The following is a 23863-nucleotide window of genomic DNA, read 5'->3' as shown; positions in this document are numbered from 1 at the left end:
GTTTAAAATGCCTATTTTGATGCACAGTAAAAATCTGATCATAGAAAGTTTTGTCACGAATTAACTTTGGCAGCTCAAAGCTGTAAGGTCAAAAACAAGAACACATTTCACTGTTTCACTATATGTACAGATGGATAACCTATTTTCATGCTGCAGGCTCTTCTTCCTCCCTCTTCTTCCACTTCTCAGGGTGGTGGCATCACTTTTTTTCTTCCATCGACCAGCTTACAGTGAGATCTCTCAGCAAAGCCTTGGCTTATTGAGAAAACCTCCACCACAACCTCATTCAGGGTTACGGGAAACCTCATCTTGAAATGTCCAAATTTAAAAGCTCGTTACCCTCAACGAAGGAGACGGTATTGCGTTTGGATCCGTTTGTTACTTGGTGAAAATTTTTTTTTGTTAAGTATGTTGATCTGCAACGTTTGTCTGTCTGTTGGGTAGTCGATCTCGTCGAAAAATGTTTGTTTTTTATTTGAGATTTGTTCTCCCCTTATTATCAGTATTTAAAATGGCGATTTCAGTTAATACAATGGCGATTTCGATTAAACTTGGTTGGTAAGTTCATACCATGACCCAGTTGTGTGCAAATGAGAACCGTTGCTATGGACACCACCGTTGCCTAGCAACGCGACTTTTAAATTTTTGAAAAATCATAAAAAATTTATTTTTTCGAACATCAAAAATCGGGCCACGAGCGACTGTGGGCAGTACATTCTGCCATATTGTCAAAAATTTCCAGCCGGATCCTATGAAAACTGTCGGAGAAGATATACTTTGAATGAACCCTGGTCAAAAACAATAAAAAAACGAAGTTCGTTATATCTCAGAGACTATGAGTCAGATATACATGAAAATGGTATGGAAGGTTCATGGTATGTCCTCGTTATGTGTGAGAAAGAACCGTTGCTATGGACCCCCCCCCCGTTGCCTAGCAACGGCCGAAAAACCTCTAAATGTGGGGGTATTTTAACGAAAAAAACAATCTGCAGCATCAACCTTGAAGAATCATGAATTTTCTTGTACTTAATCCTCAGGTCATTCCCCATCGAACAGGCCCATCGCGTCAGGTTCTATTGGGTAGTCGACTTCCCATGTCCGCCTACCGGCTTGTCTGTTTGTTTGTCACACGATATTTCGCCACAGTTTTCAAACAATTTTTTTGAATATTTTTTTTTGTGTGTAGGTGACCGGCCAAGGACGGCAACGCTAAACGTTGGTGAAGATCCCAATCCAGATCTGGATCTGAGAATTTTTAAAGTGATTCCTCACCGTTGAGAGATCGGGCCAAAAACGATATATAGCACAATATCTCAAAATAAAAGGTAATGGATGGATTCACACGAAACTTGGTGGACAGGTTGGGAGAGCCATGAGGAAGAATTGATCCAATTTTGGTGAAGATCCGAATCTAGATCTGAATATAATAATTATTTAATTTTTAACTGATTCTTCACCGTTGAGAGATCAGGCCAAAAATTTGTCTCTAAACGTGCCGGGCAGTGTTGTTGTCTGGACGGGAGTTTATCTCCAGATGCATCGTAGCGGTGTTTATCTCCAGATGTGTCGGGTTGGTGTTTGTCATCGGACTGGGCGGGGCAGTTTGTTTATGGGCGGTGTTTGTCTCTGGATGTGCTTGGGTGGTGTTTGTCTCCAGGTGTGTTCAGGCAGTGTTTGTACCCTAAAGTGTTGGGCAGTGTTTATGTCTGGACGGGAGTTTATCTCCAGACGCATTGGAGCAGTGTTTATCTCCGGATGTGTCAGGTCGGTGTTTGTCAAAGGACATGTCAGGGCGATGTTTGTTTCTGGTCGGTGTTTGTCTCTGGACGTGTTCGGGTGGTGTTTGTCTCCATACAGATTGGCTCCAGGCGTGTTCAGGCAGTCTTTGTCTCTGGACGGGAGTTCATCTCCGGACATGTCCGAGCAGTTTGACTCAGAACATCTTGGCTCCAGACGCATCCGGGTGGTGTTTGTGTCCGAACGTGTCTGTCTCTGGGCGGGATTTATAGTATGACTTGTAGAAAATGGATTTCAGACATTTTTTTTGTTTCCATCTTCACTGTTATTCCATGCAGAAGGATTATGATGAGAGTTGAATCGAAATTAATACTCCACTGCACATCTGCCTTCACTTCCTCTCACTGCCTCCCCCCTTCACTTTCCCTCCCTCTGTCCTTGTTCCCCCACCCTTCCTCGCTCCCCTCCCTGCTCTCTCTTTCCCTCTGTCCCCCACCCCTCTTTTTTCCACCTCTCTCAGTAATCCCGTCAATTAAGCGACGAGTGGTATTTGCTTGTTGTTAAATAAAATGAACTGGTCTTGGGGTTGGATTGTGCTCGTTGTTGTGATTTTGGTGTCATTTGATGAGCTGGCTCAATCCAGCTCAGAGTGCTCGCGATTGCTCGGCCAGATAAGGAAGATTGCGAGCACCTATCGGCATATCACTCAGTTTAATACACGGTCTCAACAAGTATTGGAACGTTACAAACAAGTTCGGGAACTTGCTTGAGGCTGTGGAGTTAGCTGGCGGTTGTGGTAATTTTGACACGGCCCGCGGAACTCGAACCGGGCTCCTGTGCCGGTTTACGGCTGTTACAATATAATATTGGATTTTTATTCCTCTTACTCTCAGAAATAGTCCAGAAAAGACTTCGAAGCTTCTTTATAATAGTTTTTATCCCGGTAGGATTCTCACGTCTCTCACGAGTAAAGTGTTCCATCCAGTCAGACATTATGAGTTCTCTCCTTTTACCATCGACATTAATGCATTGTTCCTACACCGACTGATGCAAGTTCGATTCCACGAGTTCATGCTCGGGTTTGAGATTTCCACACTTTGTGACAGAGGTTGGGTTGTGTTGTGACACATGTGTTAGGTTGGTTGCTTGGTCTAGAAATAGAAAGATACCCACCAATGGAACACAGGTTGTTGCAGAGGAACCACTTCAAACTTGGGCGACTCGTGCTTCCATACATGAATCATTTATCAATCACAAGATTCATGAATGAATTAAAAAACAGTTTTATAAACAAAACAAAATGAATGAAAACAAAACTAACTTGTTTTACAAAACAACGTGCATTTGGAACATGTGTCGAGTCCAAGTGTTGCATTTCTCTACCTTTGGCATCATGTTTTCACAATTCGAGGTTTCCGGTGAGATTTTGATCATTGAACATCATATCATCATTATTTAGGCCAAAGTCACTGGTACTCACAACTCCCTCAGGAATGTTGTCCTTTATTATTTGTACAGGAGTTCAATGTCTGCTTACAATGCCTCGTTTAACTCAGATCACTTGTACGGTTTATCTTTCATCTGGATTCTTTGATGTTTCTTTAAACTTGAGAACTGAGTCAAGGCCTAGGGTTTCACACCTGAATGTATTTTTTGATGTTGATATAAACTTGATGATTGAGTAAAGGTCTTACTGCACGTTGAACACTTGTAGGGTTTCACACCTGAATGTATTTTTTGATGTTGATATAAAGTTGATGAATGAGTAAAGGCCTTACTGCACGTTGAACACTTGTAGGGTTTCACACCTGAATGTATTTTTTGATGTTGATATAAACTTGATGATTGAGTAAAGGTCTTACTGCACGTTGAACACTTGTAGGGTTTCACACCTGAATGTATTATTTGATGTTTATATAAACTTGATGATTGAGTAAAGGCCTTACTGCACGTTGAACACTTGTAGGGTTTCACACCTGAATGTATTTTTTGATGTTGATACAAACTTGATGATTGAGTAAAGGCCTTACTGCACGTTGAACATTTGTAGGACTTCACACCTGAATGTATTTTTTGATGTTTATATAAACTTGATGAATGAGTAAAGGCCTTACTGCATGTTGAACATTTGTAGGACTTCACACCTGAATGTATTTTTTGATGTTGATATAAATGTGATGATCGAGTAAAGGCCTTACTGCACGTTGAACACTTGTAGGGTTTCACACCTGAATGTATTTTTTGATGTTGATATAAATGTGATGATCGAGTAAAGGCCTTACTGCACGTTGAACACTTGTAGGGTTTCACACCTGAATGTATTTTTTGATGTTTATATAAACTTGATGATTGAGTAAAGGCCTTACTGCACGTTGAACACTTGTGGGGTTTCACACCTGAATGTATTTTTTGATGTTTATATAAATTTGATGATCGAGTAAAGGCCTTACTGCACGTTGAACACTTGTGGGGTTTCACACCTGAATGTATATTTTGATGTTGATATAAATGTGATGATCGAGTAAAGGCCTTACTGCACGTTGAACACTTGTAGGGTTTCACACCTGAATGTATTTTTTGATGTTGATATAAATTTGATGATCGAGTAAAGGCCTTACTGCACGTTGAACACTTGTAGGGTTTCACACCTGAATGTATTTTTTGATGTTTATATAAACTTGATGATTGAGTAAAGGCCTTACTGCACGTTGAACACTTGTGGGGTTTCACACCTGAATGTATTATTTGATGTTTATATAAATTTGATGATCGAGTAAAGGCCTTACTGCACGTTGAACACTTGTAGCGTTTCACACCTGAATGTATATTTTGATGTTGATATAAATGTGATGATCGAGTAAAGGCCTTACTGCACGTTGAACACTTGTAGGGTTTCACACCTGAATGTATTTTTTGATGTTGATAGAAATGTGATGAATGATTAAATTCTTTCAAACACACAGAACACCTGTGTGGTTTCTCACTTCCTTGGACGTTCTCTTTCAGGATGTTTAGAGAACTGTTCTTGTTGTTGTTGTTGGACACACCAGTAAGTTGATCATCGTCCTGACCAAGAGTCCGTGTCACGTGCTGATTGAAGGAAACTTCAGTGTCGTCCAACGGGGAACACTTGGAACAAGAATCCTTTTTCATTTGTTTCTCTGCAATGGCAATTCACAAAGAGGATTAATAAATCCCTTTTAGAATGAAACATTAAACACAGAAAACACAATGTACTCCAATTGGATCAAAAAATTTGAGCGATGGGAAGAGAGAGGAGACGAGAGAAAGAAGGAATGAAGAGAAGGAGAGAGAGGAAAATGAGAGTGAGAAAGACAAGGAAAGAGAGAGAGGGAGAGAGAGAGATAACCAAACACACACACCCGTGCTTTTCGTCCTATCATCAAGGAATGGGGTTCCCAAAGGCTTTCCCCAATCCCGTTATCTTGCGAGCTGCCCTGTGAAGGACAGCAGCAGATGAGGAACTCTCCATTTCTTTGCATTTGTGGGTTTTGCGGAATGAAGGGTTTTACGGTGGCCGGAGTGTAAATCCTGCCACAAACCTCCCAAAAAAGTAACCCAACTGCAGGAGGACGTCGGCAGAGAGTTGGGCATGAGATGTCGATGGCCGTTGGCTCACAAGGAACTCCTCCACCCTTTGGCAGGTTTTATTTTTAATTCTGCTGGGTGTCCATATCAGACACCCTCCTCACCAGGAAACCTGGTGGGGGAGACGGTCTTTTTATTTTTCTAGTTACGTTGACGAGGCTCGAGGCTCGTATGAGAGCGAACACACAACGCACAGCAAGGGGGGCATGAGCCAAGAGGGGTGGGAGAGGGAAGGACAAAACATTGGGGAACAGAGAGATGAGGAGATCTGCGGAAGGGAGAGGGATGCGGGTGGGGAACACGTGATATACAAGATGGACACTACAGGGACTTTCAGGAAGGAAAGCAGGGAATTTGAAGGAGGTGGGTTTGGGGTGGATTGACGGGGGTAGAAAAGATCGAGGATTTGGATGGGGGACGATAGGTGGTGGTGAACAGCTGTTTTGAAAGCCTGGAGGGAAAAGTGGGATTCAAGAGAATATGGGAGTTTATTCCAACGGCGGGAAAAAAGAGGAATGAAAGAGTGAAGGTCCGTGACTGGCTTTGGAGGCGAGGTTGAAAATGTGGCTTTCTCAGGAAAGGTCATGGCAGATCATGAGACCCAGAAGAATGAATGAAAGGACTTCTTCCAGAGGATTGTTCAGAAAGGAGATGGGAGGTTGGGGGACGGGGGGTTCCAAACGGTCTTTTTGGAGAGACATCATGAGAGTGTGAGATTTATCAGGATTGAAAGACATGTTCCACCTGTTGGACCGGTTTGTGATTTTACCCAGATCTGCAGTGAGCAAAGAAGCTGCTGCTTGCTGGTCTGAGGGATAACAGATGGCACGGCAGAGGGTGGAGTCATCAGAAAAAAGATAAAGAGGATTTTCCAGAGAGTCGGAGAGATCACTGAAGAAAAGCAGAAAAAGAACAGGGCCCAGAACGCGACCTTGAGGAACTCCAGCCTGGGCAGGAAGAGGGGATGAAAGAACTCCATTTCGGGCCACAAGGTGACTGCGACAGGAGAGGATGTCTGTGAGCCATGAGTGGAGATGGCCTTGGATACCAAAGGAAGAGAGTTTGGTGAGTAGGGCAGGGTGCCAGACGGTATCGAAGTCACGTGATATGTCCAGGGATATGGCTCTGATTTCATGTTCTGCATTGAGGACCTCCATCCATTGTTGGGAGAGCAGAAGCAGCATATCCGGGCTAGTGACCTGGTCTGAAACCAAATTGATGATCGGAAATCAAGCCATTGGAGAAGAGGAAGGATTTAATGTCTGAAGCGATGATGGATTCCATAACCTGACTGATGATTGGGAGAAGACTGATTGGTCTGTCGTTGGAGGTATGTTTTTGCACCTTTTTTATGCAGGGCAGTAATGTTTGTTGATTTCCAAGCAGACGGCAGATGATCTTGAGCAAATGAGAGGGTGGTTAGAACAGAGAGAGGTGAGCAAGAGCAGAAGAGCAGGTTTTTACGACACATGGGCCGATGCCGTCTGGACCGGTTGGAGAATTTGTGTCGAGGTTTTGACGTCGAAGTTCCACTTTGTCTGAAGAAAAGGACACAGATTCCAGGAACAGTGAGGTGTGACTGGGTAAGGTGGGTACAGAAAGCGATGTGTTTCGGACACAAGATGTAGATGCAAACACGGAGTTTAGGCATTCAGCCTTTTCACGTGCGGTATCAACAGTGCGGCCATTTGAGGTAAGGGAGGGGATGGAGGGAGAACATACACCAGAAACAGATTTGATTAGATGCCACCAGGATTTGGAAGAGGGAGAGAGGTTTGAGAGTTCAGACTTGAGCTGAGAACGATGTTGTTTTCTGGCTCTCCTGAGGGTAGATACACACTTTTTCCGAGCTTTATGTAAGGAACTGAGATTACCCTCAGTTGGGTTGCCTTTCCATGAGGCAAAGGCAAGTTGTTTCTGGACAACTGCCTCGCCACAAGCTTCAGTAAACCATGGGTGGGTGGAAGGGTAGGACAACTGAAGACGAGAGGGGATAAATCTGTGCATGTGTGAGAGGGAGAGAGAGAGAGAGAGAGAGAGAGAGAGAGAGAGAGAGAGAGAGAGAGAGAGAGAGAGAGAGAGAGAGAGAGAGAGAGAGAGAGAGAGAGAGAGAGAGAGAGAGAGAGAGAGAGAGAGAGAGAGAGAGAGAGAGAGAGAGAGAGAGAGAGAGAGAGAGAGAGAGAGAGAGAGAGAGAGAGAGAGAGAGAGAGAGAGAGAGAGAGAGAGAGAGAGAGAGAGAGAGAGAGAGAGAGAGAGAGAGAAAGAGAGAGAGAGAGAGAGAGAGAGAGAGAGAGAGAGAGAGAGAGAGAGAGAGAGAGAGAGAGAGAGAGAGAGAGAGAGAGAGAGCATGTTTCTTTGAAAGAATTCCCAGGATGAGTTGATGTTGGAGAAAGTAGCGATGGGAGACCAGTCGAGAAGTTTGATGGCTGCTTGAAGACCCAGCCAGTCAGCCTGAGTGAAACGCCAGACTCGACGGTGCTGAGGTGGTTCCCTGATAACAGCCAGAGAGATGTCCACTTTGACAAGCATGTGGTCAGAAGAACTGATTGGAGAGGAGGAAGAACAGCTGATATTTTCAGGGAGCTCTTACCAGAAAACCTGGTGGGGGAGACGGTTTTGTCGCCGACAAACCCGACCATGAAACAGGTTATTACAGGTTTACATGGTACCTGTCGCAAGTCACAGATCTAATCTGTCCCGACCTTCTGGTGGAACTGCCTCCATCCAGGATTGCTGCTCACCTCCACTCATTTGTTCCTCTTTTTTCCCTGCCTGTGTAACCAACTTCCACATTCTCTTCAATCTCCTTCTTCCCTCCATGTTTTGAAGACAGCTGTTCCCCACCATCTCAAATCATCCCTCATCCAAAACCATGATCTTTTATACCCTCGTTAACCCCCTTCCCGTCCTCCTTCCAAATTTCAAGTTTCCTTCCTGAGAGTTTTCATCTGCATCCATCTTGTCCACCCAATTCCTCCTCAGACAAATTTTTTGTCCACCGCCCTCTGTCTTGGCCTTCAGCTCTGCTGTTGGTGTTTCCCCCTCTCTCTGCAGTTCCTTTTGTTCTGTTGTGTTCTGTTCCGTTCAATGAACTCGTACGAGCTGTTCCACGAGCCTCGACTACGTGTACAAAAAAATCTTCAACAAACAGACATCCCTCGGTATTTTCATGGATGGGAGTGCATGTTGGTAACCGATCGATTCCAACACACCTGTCGGCGCACGTGCAAGTTCTCCGTGAACGTCTCGACGATCAAAACAAATTTGGTTTCTTAACGAGCTTGGGGTTCGAGTATCTACACGGCATGAAGGCAAGTACAACGTCTCTCTGGAGAACAACCTCCGTACAATGTACATTCATCGTTGTCTGTAAATGGTACGACGACAATGTCGTTGAGGTTCAGACCTTTGTCTTGAGAGGGTGATTCATCCACAAACTCAGATTTGATCTTCATTTTCACAATAAGATCTGGAAAAAAAAGGACAAAAGCAAGCGTGTCAGGTTCGTTTAACAGTTTAACAACCACATTCATTTAAAAAGGACAACAAGGTTATTCAATTAACAACGACAAGTATTTCCGACACGAACCCAACCAACGTGTCCACCAAGATTCATCTGAATCCGTCCACAACTTTTTGAGATATCGTGATCCTTCACCTAACGTGAAGATATCGTGATCCGTGGTGGAGGGAATGAGCTTGTGGTTCAAACCTTCATATGGAGGGAACGAATCATCGAGGAACTCGGACTCGACCTTCACCTTCACAACACAATCTGAAACACGAACAATCCGTTAAAACGACACTTTCAGGAACCACAAGATCTCGGTACGGAGTGAACGTCACGTACCGGGTCCGGACTCCTTATCCTCGGGTGAACCGACCATGGAGGGAGAGGGAGAACCTTCCGGACATTCAGTGCAGAGCCCGATGTAATTCCGTGGGCACCAGATGATAATTTTCGGCACCATATATTTTTTCATTCTTATAGATTCTGAGTCAGAAAAATCATGGTGCCAATTTTTTTGAGCATTTCAAGTATTATTTTCAAGCCGATACGTGAACTACCCCTGAATCGCACTTTTTTCAATGACAACAATTTACCAACTTTTTTGTTTCTGGTTTAAACCTGGGCATGTAATATTGTTGTGGGGCCGCTAGGTGGAGCAGTAGAGTCGGCTCCACCGAACACCCGGAATCTAGATCGTGCTTCTCGGAGAACTCCGAAAGGCACGGGTCCCTAACAGGACCATGAATCGCCAATAATTCGACCGCGTGGGATAGGGTGAATTGCCAAACTTCAGTATACCTCAAAACCCACGCGGCAACGCTTCCGGGGAATTCACACCCTCGACGGAGCTCGAGCGGGACGAGCCGTTACCGTGCTCGAACCGTGCGTAACCCGAGCGGATGGTTACCAAGACCCGTTGGTCCAAATACACAATTTACCGTTTCCCAATTTCCCAACACGCACCCTGCTAAGCCAATGAAAGAAGCACAGAAACGAACTGGTACATTCAACAATTAGTCCTGCAGCGTAGTCTGATATTTCAGATCAATTGTTCAAATTTGCATAAAAGCACCAAAATTGGTACACATGCAGAATAATGTATACTGAACAATTCTCGATATGGAGCCACCCGAGATTGTGCCTTGGTCAGCTTCAGCGACCATTTTCCAAAATGGCCGCCATTCTACTTTCGCGAAATTGGCTATCTGCGCTTATTTTCTTATTGTATTGGTGGTAGACATAAGGAAAGTATAAAATTCAGTAAATTGACCATGAAAAGGCGTATTCAAATATTATGAGCCAGTATTTTCGGTAAAAAAGCCATTGTTTGATCTGTAAATTGCTGCTCTCCTGAAACTTTTCGCTGAAAAGTACCCATTATTGCCTGGAGAACAAGAGTCAAATGATATTCATCAGATTCAATGGGTTTGGAATCAACAAAAATTGCATTATAGATTACATACTTTGCTCTATTTTGAAAAGGGAACTGATAATCGTGATAATGATAAACTCAGAAAATGTAGTCAAATTATTGCACACTTCACTTTGAAACGGCTACGGTTTACTGTCAACTACCATTCTACCAGGACACATGGTACACGCATACATCAGTCGAGTACAATACGAGTTTCTGAGCTCAAGTGTACTGGCTCTGGATCAAGAAGTCAACACTTTCACAAGCAATGCGACTTTGCATTTGCACATTCTAAGCGAGGCCGATATCTCAGTCTGTGTCTACTGCATCTGTCTCCTGGCATTCTCCTTCACAAGCACACAGTCCAGTGCATTGCAGATTAGCCTTCTTGCATTTGCAGCGGTTTCTACAGCCTTTTTTGCAGCCGCACGACACCAGCTCGAAGCAGCTTTTTAAAGCCACAGGGAGTGTGGTCCAGAGTGGTTCGTAGGACCCATCCTCTGTTTGCCGCCAGCCCCAGCTTGTTGGTGATGGAAGCACGGGTTGAGGGATCAAGACCTGCCCCCAGACATAGCTACCCTGGAAGACTGATCTCTTCACATGCTGTTCCAAAGTTTCTTTCTTGGCGAAGAGTTTCTTTCTTGCCTCGTTGACGTCCTAAAATGGACTGGTGCGGTCATAGAGGAGCACCACAAACCTTTCAATGCAGTGCATTGTGTCATCCTGGATGTTGACTGGCGTGGTGGTCAGGGTCACAAGAGAATCTGTCAGTTCTGGAAACGAGTTCCATGTGGCCCAAGCAGATTTCTTCCCATGCCCCACGAATACTGATACCGCGTCACATCCGGTCATGGCATGGAAGACAAGGAGGGCATGTGCCTTCTGTGGACCGAGGGAGGCAGCTATTTCATGGGCAGAGATGTAGCGGTAGTTCTTGCCCGTCCCAAAGGCAATCCAGAGTTCATCCACGCATGGTAGTGCCTGGGCTACCATCACCGCCAAGACGACGACGTCGGTGTCTACGGTTCGAACTTGAATCCGACGGTGGTCATGTTCTGCAGCATGGGCCACATGTAGCCAATATTACCAATTACAATACCACTTCCACCATGACCACCACCACAACAAAATACTTCTGAACCTGTCACTGATGCTGTGTGCGAAAATGGATTTTCCCATAAAAATGACCATTTTTCCCCAATGCAATGGTTGGAAATATAATAAATCAACACAAATGACATGTGTATTGTTTTCCTTTGTAAATACACATCACATGGAGTATTTATCACCTCTGAGAAACCTACAAAGAGAATAACCATGACAGATAGCCCATGTTGTGAAAGGAGAATGGCGGCCATTTTGGAAAATGGATGCCAAAGCTGACCAAGGCAAAATCTCGAGTGGCTCCATATCCAGAATTGTTCAGAATACATTAGTCAACATGTGGACCAATTTTGGTGCTTTTATGAAAAGTCGAATAATTGGTTTGCTTTGCTGCAGTACTAAATCTAGGGGTATTTATTTTACAATAATCGGGGAGGGGAAGCACACAAAGAGCAGAGTTATTGTTACGGGCCGGGCGTCGGCGATGAGCATGACCGCCAGGTGGAGCAGTTGAGTCGGCTCCGCCGATCACCCGGACTTTAGATCGTATCTTTTCGGACAACTTCGAAAAGTACAGGTCCCTTATCGGACCGTGAAGCGTCAATATTTCTTCCATGTGGTAACTGGTTATTTGCCAATTTTCAAAATACCAAGAGATCCACGTGGCGATTTACCGAGTCTTCACACCATCGACGGCACCCGTACTGAACGAGACGCTAGCGTACTCGAACCGTGTGCGGCCCGAGCGGATGGCCACCGAGCTTCCGTCGGTCCAAATGTCCCTTCACAGCGGCACAACGGCCTTGCTAATTTTCCAACACGCAGCACGCTCAGCCAACGGAGGAAAGGACACGAACGAGCTGATACATTTCACAAATGGGGATATTTATTAACAATAGGGAAATGAGGGGAGCACGTAAGGGCAGAGTTATCCGAATATTGATAAGCACGTATGTACAGCAAGGCACTTAACAATTCATTACTTAGCAGATTGGTGCCACAAACACACACACGCACACAAAATAATCGGACCCAAAGCAGTCATTATTAAGGCCTCCAGCTCGGATGAAGAGGCGAACTGAAGACCAGAACCTGCCTCGGACCTGTCCACCTCGTGTGGTCTTCGACCTGATTCGCACCGGGCACCAGCCAGAGGCGAGCCGAATCCAGACACCGGCGAGCCGCGATCAGCCTCCCCAGCTCCGGCGGATCCTTTCGTGTTCCAGAACATGCGCTGGTGAAGACAAGGCGCCGATCCTTCACAATCCGCTGAGTCGATACAACCGAACAACCACCAACCACCTTCTGTGCTCTCCGAACAACCACCAACCAAGGACCAAGGACCAAGAACCCAAACCAACTTCTGTCTCTCCGTTCCCTTCTTATCCCTCTCGGGCGCGGCTCGCTTCCGGCGTGACTCGTTCACCGTCGGTGGGGGCTGTCGCATCCCATTTATTGGAGTGCCCAAGCGAGCCGATTCATGTCCATATAAGGCAATGGAATTCAGTTCGCTCATCGTTGGGTGGGGGCTGTCGCATTCCATTTCTTGGGGCGCAGCCAAGCAATTCGATTCGTGTCCATATTGGGGAATGGAATTCAGTACGCGAATGCATTCTGAACACATCCGCATTCCAGCGTGCGCGCGGAGAATGCCGGGAGCAGAGGGTTTTCGTTGGTGTTGTAGTTATCGTTGGTGGTGGAAAATAAAAGAAAGGAAAACCTGACTATCAAAATAACTCCACAGCGCAGGAACATTTAATTACCTATAAGACTCGGGAAAGGGGAGCTATCTATCCACATTCACTTATCGAAATAACTGAGCTACAGGACCTGAATGTTGTGTGCTCATGGCTTCCAGATTCGCAACATTATCACGACTATAAGAAATGCAATGTACAATGAGCAAAGAAAGCACTTACGCAGTTGTTACTAATAGACGGGGCCCAAGGACACACACACGCACGCACAAATGCCCAGAAAGAGATCGACCTCGTCAGCCCGGAGGGAAGAAGAAGAGAAGCCAGCTTGGACCTGTCCACCTCGTGTGGTTCTCAACGATCTTGGGGTAACGGGACTCAAACCCGCAACACGAGGCTGCTCGAAGCACCAGGTACAGAGGGTTGCGTCGGGCGTTGGCAAGCACCTCCGGATCGCAAGCAGGCGACACGAGATGATCTCCCGAGTTGAGATGGTCGACCGCCCGCAGCAATGCCCCAGACGAGACGCCTCGGATCCGCGTAATGCAGTCAGCCGCAGACCCGGACAGAGACGCGCACTCGAGCAGACTCGACGCGCACCCGAGCATACTGGACGCGCACCCGAGCAGACTGGACGCGCACTCCAGCAGACTGGACGCGCACTCCAGCAGACTGGACGCGCACTCCAGCAGACTGGACGCGCACTCCAGCAGACTGGACGCGCACCCGAGCAGACTGGACGCGCACTCGAGCAGACGCGACGCAATCATTCGTTGCTTCTTCTTTTGTCGCTTTTCTTTTGGGGCCCGTCCGCTCCCGTGGCCTGCTCCCATTGGTTGGACGGCATGTCGCGGCTCCGCCTTCTTGCCAATGACCGCCCCGACTCTGGTGTGGTTGTCGCCCATTGGGCGAAAAACGACGCATACCCTTATTTGGCGCGCAGCTGAAGCGAAACGCTTTGCGACCAGATTTGGAATGGAATTCCATTCCAAAGGAATTCCGGACGGGACCCTAACTAGAAACACATACTTACTGATATAACTGATCTATAGAACCTTGCTGTTGTGTGCAGTCAGCTTCCAAATTCGTAAAAATATATCAAACTGAGCAGAATTCAGCCGAGAATATGATAATAATATCAATAATGACGTTGAACATAACCATCGTGACTTATCTGAATTATTGTTAATTTCAGATGCTGTGCAGCCTTTATTAAATCAATTACTGCAATGTCACCAAGATAATTTTTCTAAACATTATGACATGCTACAATTGTACATACAATGTATGTTAAATTTTTTTGCTTTTCAGGTGAGCTTTGAAAATAGCAGGAGTCGTCAAGGGTCCAGACTAAAATACTGATTAGATGGAGTGGATGTCGTTGTAGATTAACCTCCAAGCTTTGTGGGTGAATGAACTTATGTCGAGTGGACATTGAAATAAACTGTTCTCAAGTTATCGTTATGGATGAATCATCCCCAAGTCCTTCCAGGTCCAGCACAAAAGCATCAAGTTGCACTACATCTTTGGCAGGTTTTAATATATGCTGCATTTGCAAAGCATCATGGAAAACTCGTAAAACACCCAAGACCAGAACCATATCAGCTGTTTATCGAGAGTGTGAATACCCGGTCGCTCTATGGGGATAATAAGTACATATCCATCCAAGAAGAGCTTGGTGATGTGATGGAAAATGAACTATCACAGAAAGGTGTCGCATGGCATCTCGAATGTTATAAAATTGCAGTGCACAAAATCCATATTGAGCGGCTGAAAAACAGATATGAAGCTGCACTGGAAGCAGGCGAATCACCTAAACCAACGAAAGTTGGACGACCAGAAAGGCCGAACCTCAAAACACAACCACCACCACATGAGAACCCATCGTCAACAGAACATTACATGCGATCTGGTGCCAAACAATACAATAAAAAACAACTGCTTCTTCTCGAATGGATCTTCAGAGAAAGGAGCACTCCACCAGATCAGTGAGTTCAACACCAGGGAACAGCTCCGAAAGGCTGTTGAGTACAGAAATAACCAGCAGTGGAAAGTAAATCTGAGTGCTGCAATCGATCCAAATGATACCCATGCGATTGATATCAAATACCATCTGTATTGTCGGGTGAAGCAAGTTCAGCGAACTCAGGTACAGCAGGAGAGAGCAGAGACGAAGCAGTAATAACCAAGGTTTCAGCAGACATTGAATTCTTCCACTTGATGAGCAGCCTGCGGAAATCAGGATCTATTCTGGACATGGGTGAAGTGGAAGCAGCTTATCAAAATGTCCTCAGAGTCAATGGTTCAAGTGATACGCACATATCAAGGATAAGTTTGAAGCGTAAGCTTGTAGAAAATATTGATAATGTTGAGTTCTGCTGCTCTATGCATATGAATGAACCAGATCGGATGTACACGTCGAGAACAAAAAGAGCCGCAATTGACAACCTGGACGAGGCAGCTGGCAATGCAAGCAGCAACAAGAAAGCAGTCTTCGAAAATGCCAAGGTAATAAGAAGGGACATCACTAAAGCTCTAAAGCAGCCGTGGAAATTTCAAGGGTCACTGTGAGATGAAAATCAAGTTCCCAAATCGCTGGAGGCATTCATCCCCAGGATCCGCAGGGCCAATGTTAACACTTGAGTCAACATGGAGAGGGCAGAGCATTCAACTAGTAACACGGAACATAGCACAGACTATAATGTTTGCATATATGTCTGATCGTCAGGTGTCCTTTGTGCCAAAGCAGACACACTACTCATCCTACCTTGCTTCAAGTGTACAGATCATGTCTCCTGATACAGATTTGTTAATTCTTGCTCGACAAAAACTGCCGCTCTTGGGTGATGTATCTATGCTAGTTGGCACAGGTACGAGAAGACGCTTGGTGAATTTGCAACCGATATATGAATCCCTTGATGCGAATCATGCTGCTGGTCTCATTGGATTCCACGCTTTCACTGGCAGTGATACTGTTGTGGGCCGGGGTTCGGTGGCGATAAACGACCACAAGGTGCAGCAGTCGAGCCGTCTCCCACCGAACATCCGGAATTAAAAGGTCGTCACCCCGGAAAACTCCAGAGTCTACGGGCCACTTAAAGGACCGTGATCGCCAATTCTCTGACGGCGTGGGGAAGGGTCAATAGCCAAATTTCAATATACCTAAGTACGCACATCGTCAAATTACCGGGGAAATCACACCCTCGGCCGACTGTCCGAACCGAGTCGCAGGTACCGACTCGGATCCGGCGTAACCGAGCAGAGTTACCAGAGCCACTCCAGTCCCAATGACAACTTACAGCACCAACGGCCTTGCTATTTCTCAAGCCCGAACCATGCTCGGCAAATAAAAGAAAACACGAACAATGAACTGGAACATTGAACAGACATTGCGTCTGGATATTTGCTCCGTTATGGTTGTTATTGCCAGGGAAATTGGCATAAAATACCTGTGGACAATAAAAATCAGTATATATATATATATATATATATATATATATATATATATATATATATATATATATTTGTGTTACAAATGTCCAGACCTTTAATTTGATATGCTGCATGCTTTGCTTTATAACAATATTTGAAACTGGTAGTTGCAACCGAAACAGCGATCATGGTATTTTAGGGAGCCACATTAAAAGCCACCAAAATGTCCCCAAAATGCAAAACAACAATTGACACCATGATTTTTCTGATTCTCAATGCATCTGTGTCTGCAATAAAATCCATGGGGCAAAAAATTATCATCCAGTGTCCCCACGGTAGGAGAGATTCATACATAGACTTCCACACGACCGACGGTGTTTCCTCCATTGAAGCCGTTCGTGGATCCCAGGGTGTTCGCGTTGTGATCCCAGATATCTAGTTAGTAATATTTTGATAACATGAAGAATGAGTTTGTGGTTCAAACCTTCGAATGGAGGGAACGAATCATCGACGAACTCGGACTCGAGCTTCACCTTCACAACAGGATCTGAAACACAAACAATGCATTAAAACTAAACAACCAGGAACAACAAGATCTCGTTACGGAGTGAACGTCACGTACCGGGTCCGGACTCCTCATCCTCGGGTGAACCGACCATGGACCCGCGGTTTGAGGGATCATCCTCCCGGATCGACCGTGTTTCCTCCATCGAAGCCGCTCGTGGATCCCAGGGTGTTCGGTTTGTGATCTTCGCCGGAGAGACCTCGGTTCATGTGCATCGTCCTGACTCCAGGAGACTGTGAGGAACACGAGTCGGGAGCCTGAAGTATTCCGGAAAAAGCAAATCACGTGATCACGATAGAATCACGGTTTCTCAACGGCAGATTCGCGCCGCTCTGCCATGTGACCGACGAAACAGGAAAACTCATCAATTGATCGTGTTACTCGCGAAAACTACCACACCGTTAAAATTCTAAATAATGATGATATTAATATTAAAACTCAGAAGCCAACATTAATTACAATAATATTAAGTGGAGGTGGCAACAACACCGTCGTTCTTACATCACTTCCGGTTTCCTCAAACAGTGCTTTGGAATGTGCCAAGTCTGCATCTCATATTTATTATAAATCTATCCTCACTCTGCGTGACTGCACAGCGAGACAGAGAGAGAAACACTGTCCCACACGTTAAACATTTACAAGATAGAAATCAAACCCAATCGTGTTTATACACCGCACAGCGTTTAACATTCACGTGTCTTGGAGTGTTCGGAGAATGACGTCACCAGGGGGTGGAGCGTGCGCATGCGCAGTAAAACACTTTGGTTGTGGCTTTTACCTCAGTGTGAATCATGAACATATTTCCTCAGTGTGAATCATGTACATAATTCCTCAGTGTGAATCATGTACATTTTACCTCAGTGTGAATCATGAACATTTTACCTCAGTGTGAATCATGTACATATTTCCTCAGTGTGAATCATGTACATATTTCCTCAGTGTGAATCATGTACATTTTACCTCAGTGTGAATCATGTACATTTTACCTCAGTGTGAATCATGTACATTTTACCTCAGTGTGAATCATGTACATTTTACCTCAGTGTGAATCATGTACATTTTACCTCAGTGTGAATCATGTACATATTTCCTCAGTGTGAATCATGTACATTTTACCTCAGTGTGAATCATGAACATATTTCCTCAGTGTGAATCATGTACATTTTACCTCAGTGTGAATCATGTACATTTTACCTCAGTGTGAATCATGTACATTTTACCTCAGTGTGAATCATGTACATTTTACCTCAGTGTGAATCATGTACATATTTCCTCAGTGTGAATCATGTACATTTTACCTCAGTGTGAATCATGTTCATTTTTCCTCAGTGTGGAAGACTGGAATACTCGACACGTTCGTTTGTCCAGGAAACAACAGATTGGTGACGAAGGTTGTTGATTGTTCAGGATCTTCGCCGGAGAGATCTCGGTTCATCTTGTGGTTCGCCACTCCGATGTGGACGGACGGGTCACCACTCCGATATGGACGGACGCAACGCATTTAATGGCGACAAATGTAATCGATGAAGGGAGAAAGACAAAACCTGTCACTGTCATCGGTCCAAAAACGAAGTCTTACGTCAGTCGCAGAAAATGGCGGGAACACAAATAAATTCGTTCTCGAAGGAAATTTTTTTTATCTTTTGAAGACGTCAGTACACGGTCGAGGCTCGTGGAAGGGTTCAGGCCCAAAACAGATGAGGACAAACACAACAAAGGAAACCAACGGCAGGACGGAGCGAGGTCGACGGAGACGGACAAACAAGGGATGCAGGTCACGATGAGGGGAGGGGGAGAGCGCAAAGGGTGGACAACATGGAGACAGAAACAACATTTTGGGAGAGGGGTGTCAGGTGGTTTAATGGGTGGAGAAAAGATCATGGTTTTGGACGGGGGATAACTTGAGATGTTGGTGAACAGCCGTCTTGAAGACCTGGAGGGAGGAATGAGGTTGAAGAGAGGATGGAAGGTGGTGTCTTCTGTGAAGAGCACACGAGTTATTGCCGGCTTTGAGAACAGATTACAAATCCCTTTCTAAGTTCATTCAGTCAGGGGAAGGGGACGGGGTGGTCAGCCGGTTCATGGAAAGACTAGGGGAGAAAGGTGGAGGTCATTTTGATTATTTGTTTTTAACCAAGGAAATGCAAACTTGGTTCGAGTGAAACTTCCCTTTGAATGAGTTTGAATCTTGACTCGGCGATAAACTGCCATCCTGGTGTTTCGCAGGCAGGGCATACGTTCATGTTTGTGCACCAACCCTTGGACGATCTCACAGTGCCTTTCCCAAGGAGGTGGCCAGTTGTCGCTCGCACACTCAAATTATTCCTCCAATCCACAGGGGGCACTGCATCAGCTGCACACCCCTCCCACCCCCAGCAAACCCAGATTTGTTTACCTGTTCAGCATGGCTTTTTGGTATGCATACTCGTCTCTTAGCCATCTCGCATGAGCTTGAATCCCAACCCAGGCAGAAACTGTCATTCCGGTGTTTTGCACACAGGGTGATTCGTCAATGTGTGTACGATCCCTCGGATAGACGTTAAACAGGTATCCCGTCTGTCAGCATTCCTTGGTGTTCGTTAAAGATCTCACGGTGTCCTTCGTGAAGAGTCTGTTAGCTGTCGCCGGCACCATGGCCAACTTCCAGATTCCTACCCAAGCCAGCAGAGGGCACATCAGCACATACGAACGAACGGAGTTTACCTGAACTATGAGAAGTTGAATTTTTGTCCATCTTGGATGATGAATATCTTGTTTCGGAAACCAGTTGCTAAAAAATGTTACAGGTTTATTTGAGCATTTCAGGACCTCCAATTGCTGGGGTCTTGGCAGCTCCGAGTCCCCACTCCTTTGCCTGGTTCGGGTTTGGATCGAATGTGGCAGCTGCGATCCTTGACCATGTCCGACGTGCTTGCACCGGCATCCGGAAAACAAAGCTGGACTTCAAGGCAGGTGTGGCCGAAATGTACCTGGCCTTTCGAAAATGTACGAACCAAAATGTACGGAATGTACTTGGAGAGAGCTTACCTCCTGCGCAGAGCCTCGTAGCTCTGACAACACCAACAAACAACAAATAGTAGAAGAAGAACAAGCGAGCTCAGATGAAGGCTGAGACAGCTTGTCCAATGAGAATGAATAAAGATGATACTGAGCCGGTAACGGATTAACATCAAAAATTATTCATCATGTGCAGAACCAATATGATTGAAATGTGAGATGCTTTGCATTGAATTAATGTTTCGAGGTGCTTCACGTGCACGTGTGTCGAATACAACAGGCGTATCATGTGGATTGCAAGCGTAAGAGGATTAAGGTGGAATCTGCACGAGGTTCGAGTGTGGTGTGTGGAGCGAGCGAGCAGCCAAGGTCGATGTGGAAATGCAAAGGAAGTTGCAAGGATGACTGACCTTCAGATCAAGCAAGAATGCGTGAGGTCGTGGTGCAGGATTCAGTGGAGAGTGTGCAAACATTGTTGGAATTGTAAGATCTTGTTCCGACGACGGGCGGGAGCTGCAATGACCATCACCGACGACGGGCGGGAGCTGCAAAGACCGTCACCGACGACCTGGCGGGAGCTGCAAAGACCGTCACCGACGACCGGGCGGGAGCTGCAAAGACCGTCACCGACGAGCGGGCGGGAGCTGCAATGACCGTCACCGACGACCGGGCGGGAGCTGCAAAGACCGTCACCGAAGACTGGGCGGGAGCTGCAATGACCGTCACCGACGACGGGCGGGAGCTGCAAAGACCGTCACCGACGACCTGGCGGGAGCTGCAAAGACCGTCACCGACGACCGGGCGGGAGCTGCAAAGACCGTCACCGACGAGCGGGCGGGAGCTGCAATGACCGTCACCGACGACCGGGCGGGAGCTGCAAAGACCATCACGGACGACCGGGCGGGAGCTGCAAAGACCGTCACCGACGACCGGGCGGGAGCTACAATGACCGTCACTGACGAGCGGGCGGGAGCTGCAATGACCGTCACCGAAGACGGGCGGGAGCTGCAAAGACCGTCACCGACGACCGGGCGGGAGCTGCAAAGACCGTCACCGACGACCGGGCGGGAGCTGCAACGACCGTCACCGACGACGGGCGGGAGCTGCAATGACCGTCACTTTCGACGGGCGGGAGCTACAATGACCGTCACCGACGAACGGGCGGGAGCTACAATGACCGTCACCGACGACGGGCGGGAGCTGAAAAGACCGTCACCGACGACCGGGCGGGAGCTACAATGACCGTCACCGACGAGCGGGCGGGAGCTGCAATGACCGTCACCGAAGACGGGCGATAGCTACAATGACCGTCTCCGACGACCGGGCGGGAGCTGCAAAGACCGTCACCGACGATCGGGCGGGAGCTGCAATGACCGTCACCGACGACCCGGCGGGAGCTGCAATGACCGTCACCCACGACGGGGCGGGAGCTGCAATGACCGTCACCGACGACCGGGCGGGAGCTGCAAAGACCGTCACCGACGAGCGGGCGGGAGCTGCAAAGACCGTCACCGACGAGCGGGCGGGAGCTACAATGACCATCACCGACGACCGGGCGGGAGTTGCAAAGACCGTCACCGACGACCGGGCGGGAGCTGCAATGACCGTCACCGACGACGGGCGGGAGCTGCAAAGACCGTCACCGACGACCGGGCGGGAGCTGCAATGACCGTCACCGACGAGCGGGCGGGAGCTGCAAAGACCATCACCGACGACGGGCGGGAGCTGCAATGACCGTCACCGACGACCGGGCGGGAGCTGCAATGACCGTCACCCACGACGGGCGGGAGCTGCAAAGACCGTCACCGACGACGAGCGGGAGCTGCAAAGACCGTCACCGACGACCGGGCAGGAGCTGCAATGACCGTCACCGACGACGGGCGGGAGCTGCAAAGACCGTCACCGACGACAAGCGGGAGCTGCAAAGACCGTCACCGACGACCGGGCGGGAGCTGCAAAGACCGTCACCGACGACCGGGAGGGAGCTGAAATGACCGTCACCGACAACCGGACGGGAGCTGCAAACACCGTCATCGACAACGGGCGGGAGCTGCAATGACCGTCATCGACGACGAGCGGGAGCTGCAATGACCATCACCGACGAGCGGGCGGGAGCTGCAATGACCGTCACCGTCGACCGGGCAGGAGCTGCAATGACCGTCACCGAAGACCGGGCGGGAGCTGCAATGACCGTCACCGAAGACCGGGCGGGAGCACGACCGGCCACCGACGACGGGCAGGAGCTGCAAAGACCGTCACCGACGACCGGGCGGGAGCTGCAATGACCGTCACCGACGACCGGGCGGGAGCTGCAAAGACCGTCACCGACGACCGGGCGGGAGCTGCAAAGACCGTCACCGACGACCGGGCGGGAGCTGCAAAGACCGTCACCGACGACGAGCGGGAGCTGCAATGACCGTCACCGAAGACGGGCGGGAGCTGCAAACACCGTCACCGACGACCGGGCGGGAGCTGCAATGACCGTCACCGAAGACGGGCGGGAGCTGCAATGACCGTCTCCGACGACCGTGCGGGAGCTGCAAAGACCGTCACCGACGACCGGGCGGGAGCTGCAAAGACCGTCACCGACGACGGGCGGGAGCTGCAATGACCATCACCGACGAGCGGGCGGGAGCTGCAAAGACCGTCACCGACGATGGGCGGGAGCTGCAATGACCGTCACCGACGACCGGGCGGGAGCTGCAAAGACCGTCACCGACGACGAGCGGGAGCTGCAATGACCGTCACCGAAGACGGGCGGGAGCTGCAAACACCGTCACCGACGACCGGGCGGGAGCTGCAATGACCGTCACCGAAGACGGGCGGGAGCTGCAATGACCGTCTCCGACGACTGTGCGGGAGCTGCAAAGACCGTCACCGACGACCGGGCGGGAGCTGCAATGACCATCACGGACGACCGGGCGGGAGCTGCAAAGACCGTCACCGACGACCGGGCGGGAGCTACAATGACCGTCACTGACGAGCGGGCGGGAGCTGCAATGACCGTCACTTTCGACGGGCGGTAGCTACAATGACCGTCATCGACGACCGGGCGGGAGCTGCAAAGACCATCACGGACGACCGGGCGGGAGCTGCAAAGACCGTCACCGACGACCGGGCGGGAGCTACAATGACCGTCACTGACGAGCGGGCGGGAGCTGCAATGACCGTCACCGAAGACGGGCGGGAGCTGCAAAGACCGTCACCGACGACCGGGCGGGAGCTGCAAAGACCGTCACCGACGACCGGGCGGGAGCTGCAACGACCGTCACCGACGACGGGCGGGAGCTGCAATGACCGTCACTTAAGACGGGCGGGAGCTACAATGACCGTCACCGACGAACGGGCGGGAGCTACAATGACCGTCACCGACGACGGGCGGGAGCTGAAAAGACCGTCACCGACGACCGGGCGGGAGCTACAATGACCGTCACCGACGAGCGGGCGGGAGCTGCAATGACCGTCACCGAAGACGGGCGATAGCTACAATGACCGTCTCCGACGACCGGGCGGGAGCTGCAAAGACCGTCACCGACAATCGGCGGCGGAGCTGCAATGACCGTCACGACGACCCGGCGGGAGCTGCAATGACCGTCACCCAGCACCACGGGGGCGGGAGCTGCAATGTCCGTCACCGACGACCGGGCGGGAGCTGCAAAGACCGTCACCGACGAGCGGGCGGGAGCTGCAAAGACCGTCACCGACGAGCGGGCGGGAGCTACAATGACCATCACCGACGACCGGGCGGGAGTTGCAAAGACCGTCACCGACGACCGGGCGGGAGCTGCAATGACCGT

The 23863-nt window shown here is 48.4% G+C and overlaps 1 protein-coding gene across 2 annotated transcripts; it reads right to left on the bottom strand.

The window, feature by feature from the left end:
* Window positions 1-2276: 2276 nt before the first annotated feature.
* LOC147008114 (uncharacterized) lies at window positions 2277-17856 on the bottom strand. Of its 2 annotated transcripts, XM_085865553.1 has the most exons (6): window positions 17127-17856; window positions 16989-17051; window positions 9005-9121; window positions 8753-8815; window positions 4050-4898; window positions 2277-3881 (listed from the first exon to the last, which is right to left on the bottom strand). In XM_085865553.1, the coding sequence occupies exons 1-6, from the start codon at window positions 17212-17214 to the stop codon at window positions 3364-3366; spliced, it is 1698 nt and encodes a 565-aa protein (XP_085721679.1). In that variant the 5' UTR covers window positions 17215-17856; the 3' UTR covers window positions 2277-3363. The 2 variants fall into 2 exon arrangements, with proteins under 2 accessions (XP_085721679.1, XP_085721678.1); XM_085865552.1 differs by having other exon boundaries at window positions 2281-4898; window positions 17127-17854.
* Between the last annotated feature and the right edge of the window lie 6007 nt (window positions 17857-23863).

This window comes from Eptatretus burgeri, chromosome 21 (genome assembly GCF_056783735.1).
Source record: "Eptatretus burgeri isolate ZD-2024b chromosome 21, Ebu_testis_v1, whole genome shotgun sequence".
Classification (NCBI taxonomy): domain Eukaryota; kingdom Metazoa; phylum Chordata; class Myxini; order Myxiniformes; family Myxinidae; genus Eptatretus; species Eptatretus burgeri.
Note: the sequence above shows the minus strand (reverse complement) of the source record. Positions and strands in the feature narration are given on the sequence as shown.